The 6,476-nt window shown below is 41.1% G+C and overlaps 1 protein-coding gene across 1 annotated transcript in view; it reads right to left on the reverse strand.

The window, feature by feature from the left end:
- Positions 1 to 4,893, reverse strand: part of LOC107705365 (E3 ubiquitin-protein ligase TRIM9-like) — a 25,245-nt gene extending 20,352 nt beyond the window's left edge. The window contains exon 1 of the mRNA XM_016508623.1: positions 3,962 to 4,893. Within this exon, the coding sequence (XP_016364109.1) occupies positions 3,962 to 4,801 (840 nt within the window). The 5' untranslated portion in view covers positions 4,802 to 4,893. The remainder of the gene's footprint in view (positions 1 to 3,961) is intronic.
- Between the last annotated feature and the right edge of the window lie 1,583 nt (positions 4,894 to 6,476).

The raw sequence follows: 6,476 nt of genomic DNA on the forward strand, positions 1-6,476 counted from the left end.
AGCTAGTGAAGCGTTGCACACGCAAAAGAGAAGGTCTGCACAAATCCAAAAACTTATTTTAAATGCAAAATTGATTTTACTGTGCTCAAAAAAATGTTTCTTTGCAAAACGAACATTTTCTCCACAAAACAGATCGCGCGCGTGCAAAATGCACTTTTGCAGAATTGTGGCAGAGATGTAATCCCATAGAAATGCGGGGGGGTTGACATTTTTATGTAGCAATGGTTTCCTTTAGTGTCAGGTATAACTTTTTCTGCTCTCACATCTGTCTGCACATGAAAATGTCTCCTCACCTAATTCAAAGGTGACAGTGGGGTGAATATTAGTACCATATATCAGAGGTCAAGCCAAACTGCCAAATAAAATGCAATCAAATGCCTGAAATGTACTATTCTTAATTATTTTATTTAATTTCTAATTACAGACTTAAAATTTATAGTAATGTATCAGTCAAAATTAGATATACACAACTGTTCAAGTTTGGGGTCTGTAATGTTTTGAAAGAAGTCTGATATGCTCACAAAGGCTGCATTTATTTGATTTAAAAAATACAGTAAAAACAGTACTATTGTGAAATATTATTACAACTTAAAAATAAAATTTCTATTTTAATATGTTTTAATTATATGTGATGGCAAAGCTGAATTTTCAGCAGCCATTACTCCCGTCTTCAGTGTCACATTATCCTTCAGAAATCATGCAGATTTGTGCCCAGTTGCATAAAGCACCTTAAGTTTTTCCCTTAAGTATGAGACTTAAGGCGTGATTTCCCCTTACCCAAGGGAATGATTTAAGGGTGTTGCATAAAGCCACTAGAAGGCAAGTCTTCGACCATTAGCCGAAAAAGCGTAACGGCTAAAGCTAACACTTCCGGTCTGGCAGTACGTGGGAAAGGAGCATTTTAAATGGATGTCAATGGAGGAGTGGCTTCACTACGTAGAATAAACAGCTTTTTAGAGGAAACGGCTTATCATTTAATGAATCGACAGCCTATCTGCTAATCTTCAACATGTTTTACACTAAACAATACTTTTGGATTGAACAATCAATTTTTAGAGTTTACCACGAAAAAAATGGCGTTTTATGAGAGTTTCACTGCATAAATGCGTTTCACTGTGTTTCACTGACTTTTTGCGACAGCTGGGATTCAGCTTACGGCACTTCCCATTCATTCCTATGGTATCGGTAAATGGCGACCGGCCCTGCGTTTCAATGTTCATACTATCCATCCTAAATAGTATGTGAGATTAGAATAAGTGTGTCCCAAAGCATAGTATGTTGAAAAGAGTATGCCAAAAGTCCCCGGATGGTCTACTGTTTCAGGTCGATTTTTGAAGTGTGGATCTGTGCACACTCTAATGGCTAATATTGCCCACAATCCATTAGCGTGTATCTATGCGCCAGAGCGTCCGTTAAAGACGCAGTTGTGTGATGTGATAGTATGTCCCAAAGATTGCCTACTCTTCTACTACACACTCAAAACTGTGAACTTTTTCTTCACCAAAAGAGTACATACTTTAAGGGCGTAGTATAAGTAGGCACATTGAGACGCAGCATGAGTGTCCTACAACTCTGACTGAAATTCAATGGTGTCAAGGCTGTAATGTGATTGGTTATTAAGGGACACGTGATCCAAGTTAGCTGTTACGCTTTATCCAATAGTAAGTAATAGAGTGATTTTTTTTATTTAAAGAGATTTATATATTAGTCCGTTTTATTCTAAGAGTATGTAAGATGGTTTTCAAAAAAATATGAATTGTAAACGGTCTGCTTTTTCTGTGTTGATTTGTGTGTGTTTACACTGTGTGCTCCTGAGCGTGTCCTAAAACATGGCGGAATCCAATGTGGCGTGACGTAGATTCCCATTCTCTATAAGCTGAATAAAAAGCAGAAACGTAAACACAAACACACGATTGCAACAATATATGGTTTATGTGTGTTTTTCAAGTCATCTGCAGGTAATATGTAGGAAAATACAGGAACAAAATATTATAGAATATAAATTTGTTCTTGAGTGTGACGCACTCACGTTTGAGCTAATTATGTGCTGTATGTAATTTGATCAATGTTTATATGTGAATAAATGCGTAAATTAAAATCTACTTAACATATAAAGCGGCCGGTCATGTCTTGTAGAAGACTGTTATGTAACACTTAAGGTGAAATTTTCCAAACCTTATGTTATCCTTAGGAAAATATGACGTTTCACCTAAAGAAACCCTTAAGTAACATTTAAGGGATATTTTATGCAACACCCTTAAGTGTAAGGAAAACTTAAGGGCGATCTTAAGGGAAAATTACATTTAAGGTGCTTTATGCAACCGGGCACAGGTGCTCAAGAAACATTTTTTATTATTATCAATGTTAACAGTTTTGCTGCAAAATACTTTTGTAAAATATTAAATATGAATACAAAAATGTTAAGCAGAAGAACTGCTTAATATCTGATCAATATAAAGCTCGAAAGAACACCATTTACTCTTATAAAGTTAATCTTTAAAACACCTATAATTTAATAATACTGTTAAATATGATCTTCAGCAAATCTCAGAATGAATATCCATTTTCATATTATCATCGTAGTGGCTTAATTTACTTGAAGCATTTAGTTTTTAGTGTATAAAATTTTAGCATTGCCCATTTATCACTTGTCAGCCATAACAATCATTATCATCTTATCATATCACCCAGAATATTTAATATTGAAGCATCAGGTGGTCTCACACCAACAATTTTTCTAAATGCTGAAGTAATGTACATGGCATAACCTGTGTGAGCTGTGTTAAACCATGCACTTATTGATCGACCATATCCCTCCCTGTTGATTGCTCATGTTTATGGTTTCTGATCAAATAAAATGGTCTTCCTGTGTGTTTACAGCTAAATTAACTCACTCACAATTTATTAACTCGCAAAATACAGCATGTTAGGACTAGGAGAGAGAGGGGGACTCTTTCTTCATTCTTCACCTCTCCTGTGGATACAGTCTTTCTCTTCCACAGACAGACACAGTAAATCAGCTCACTGCCTCACTGTATCATGTTGCTACAACAACAGGCCATGGCCACTGCAGTTTTACATGTTCCCTGAGGAATCCAGACACACACAGTTAACACGAGCATCCTGTACGGTTGAGTTCCCATCAACAGATATCTAGAAAATAACACAACCTCACAGGAGCATTTAACCTCCATCACTTTAAAACAGCACAGAATGTGCACTGCAGTTATGAGATGCCTCAAAACCCACACAAACATATATTTTCCATCAGAAGGTTTGTCTTGAATACCTGGATTTGAATTACTTTGGTTTTTTTTCTGTTGTATCTAAGCTGGAGAGCTGGTGCGCAAGTGTTTTTCATTTGGCCTGAATCATGGCTGGTTGTGTCGTGCGCTGTGTTTTAATTAGACCGGTGGTGTCTCACCCTTCACAGTGACAAGTCTTACTGCACTAGACCTTTTATACCAAAACCAGAGTGCTCAGCCCACTGAAAAAGGAGATTTGAGCTGGTTTTAAAATGATTTAGGGCACTTTTGAGCTGGTCAGGCTGCACATTCTTAAAAATAAAGGCTCTTTATTGGCATTGATGGTTCCATGAATAAGGTTTAACATCCATGGAATCTTTCCACACAAAAGCTTCTATATAGTGGAAAAAGATTATTTACAATGTTCTTTACACAATAAGAAAATAATGATTCTTTAAAGAACTGTTAACTCAAAGATTCTTTGGGAAACCCAAAATAATTCTTCTATGGCATTACTCCTTCTTTTGGAACCTGTATTTTTAAGAGTGTAGCAGACCAGCTTAACCAACTGAAGACCAATTTACCCAGACTGTGAGACATCCAGACCAGGTTGTCCATCTGTTGGACCAGCTTAAACCAGGCTGGTTTTAAGATGCCTTTTTAGTCATCAGTGATTTTTTTTAATAGTAAACAACAATCTCAACCAGTTTCCCTACCTTGTGAAGCTTCCACATGGCCCCCAGCGCTTTGACCTCATGAGTGGCGTGTTTGCCGTCCTCCAGACACTGGTAGCACACGGGGGTCTTACACTGGACGCAGTACATACTCAAGTTCTCCAGCTCGTGCTCGGTGCAGGTGGAGATCTTTCGGGGGCTCGTGCGGCGGCTGATTCTGCCTTGCGCTGGAGGCACGAGTCGGTGTTTGGCCAGCGGACCCCGGGGCGGATGGCATCGCAGGCGGCACGGATCGCAGTAGAACACGTCGCACTGTTCGCACATGACCGTCGCCTCACGGGGGCTCTTCTCGCACAGCTGACACTTGAGCGCGGCCGCTTTACTCTGCTGGTACCGGTCCACAACCCCCTCCAGCACACGGTTCTTGGGGAAGCCCCGGAGCCCCCGGTCGTCCAGCGTCAGGCTGCGGTGGCACTGCGGGCAGGTGAGGCAGGAGTTCCGCGGGACCGGCGGCAGGACGCCGGTGTGAGGCAGCAGGTGGTGTTGCGCCTGGGGCGGAGGAGGAACGGCAGGGGGGAAAACGCGCACCCCGTTGGGGGACTTCTGGCACGGGGTGGTCGGTGCGCTCACGAACCCGCCGTAAGAGCCGTATCCGCTGTCCGCCTCGCTGTACAGACTCATCTTATCCAGGTCTAAGTAATCATAATCGGAGACGCCGGAGCCTGACGCGCGGCTGCTCTGCGGGGATTCGGCGTCGGGCGTCTGCACCAGGATGTTTCTCGCGCAGGCCAGGCAGATACTATGCGAGCACGGCAGGATGATCGGCTCGCGGAAAAACGAGCCGCACACCGGGCATTTTAACTCCTCTTCCATTTCATCCATCTTGTCGTTCGAGCCAGATACGGAGGCTTCCTGTAAACGAAAACGGAATATTTCCTCCGATGGCAGCTCTTCACGTACACGTCTCCTTCGCGTTCTCCGTCCTATGCAGCGGAGGATAGAGGAGGGGGCGGTATAAATTCGGTGGGCGTAGGCTGACTCCAGCACTGGTGCACAAGCGCCAACAGCTACTGCATAAAATCGCTGTCAGTTTACGTGATGAGCTCCAGGAATCCAATCAAACTGATGATGCAAAGTATGGCAGAAGTGCTTGATGAATTTTAGACACAGCCAATGTTTGTGGTAGTGCACCTGCTCTAACAGCGCGCCTGATTTTCCTATCCAACACCGCTTAAGGTGTGTTTATGTAGGCAAGATCAAGTCACTCTTCAGCTCTGTTTGACAGTCGGAGCTAAAGCTGAAATGTTCTCTCCTAATTGCTAGGCGGTAGATAATTGCTCCAGGCAGAATTTCCATGGTAACCAAAAAGAGAGCAAATAGATCAAAATAATACAAAAGAGAAATTTTTTGTCGATTCCGTCCAATATAGACGGTGAGCCAGTAGTTGTTGCTATGGTTACCTCTCAACAACAACGATATCTGTTCAGACAAACTTGTTTGGAAACGTTGTATAGCTACGTATTTGAAAATGTGTAGATAGCCTATGATTTATCCTACAATGTTTTTAAGACAGCCATAGACACTTAGTGAGCAGTTGTTGCTATTGTCACCTCCCAACGCAGAAGCAATTTATTTTCAGACAAAATGTTATGGTAACTAAAAGATTGTTGAAAATTATTGTACACAAATTCTATACATTTTCAATAGGCTACAATGTTAGCCTTTCGGTAGCCGTTAGGTTGTTTTGTTTTTGACGTCCGATGTAGACAGAGTATGTCACCAAATGCGATTTGTGTTCAGATTTTTTTTTTTTTGATAAAGGCTCTTTATTGGCATTGATGGTTCCATGAATAAGGTTTAACATCCATGGAATCTTTCCACACAAAAGCTTCTATATAGTGGAAAAAGATTCTTTACAATGTTCTTTACACAATAAGAAAATAATGATTCTTTAAAGAACTGTTCACTCAAAGATTCTTTGGGAAACCCAAAATAATTCTTCTATGGCATTACTCCTTCTTTTGGAACCTGTAGTTTTAAGAGTGTAGCAGACAAGCTTGCTGACCAGCTTAACCAACTGAAGACCAATTTACCCAGACTGTGAGACATCCAGACCAGGTTGTCCACCTGTTAGACCAGCTTAAACCAGGCTGGTTTTAAGATGCCTTTTTAGTCATCAGTGAATTTTTTAAATAGTAAACAACAATCTCAACCAGTTTCCCCACCTTGTGGAGTTTCCACATGGCCCCCAGCGCTTTGACCTCATGAGTGGCGTGTTTGCCGTCCTCCAGACACTGGTAGCACACGGGAGTCTTACACTGGACGCAGTACATACTCAGGTTCTCCAGCTCGTGCTCGGTGCAGGTCCTATTGTCTGCTCAGAAATTGCTTTTGCGTTTGGAGGAAACGATAACAACTACTATAACAAAATAGGCCCCATGCTTTGCTTATCAAATTATTATTGATTTACACATCACAAATAAATCACAACAACTGTGATGTTTTCTTTAAAAAATTATTTTGATTGTTCTCTGTGCAAAAAAAAAAGGTTGACCAC

The sequence above is a fragment of the Sinocyclocheilus rhinocerous genome, unplaced genomic scaffold, assembly GCF_001515625.1.
Source record: "Sinocyclocheilus rhinocerous isolate Xijiao unplaced genomic scaffold, SAMN03320098_v1.1 scaffold564, whole genome shotgun sequence".
Classification (NCBI taxonomy): Eukaryota; Metazoa; Chordata; class Actinopteri; order Cypriniformes; family Cyprinidae; genus Sinocyclocheilus; species Sinocyclocheilus rhinocerous.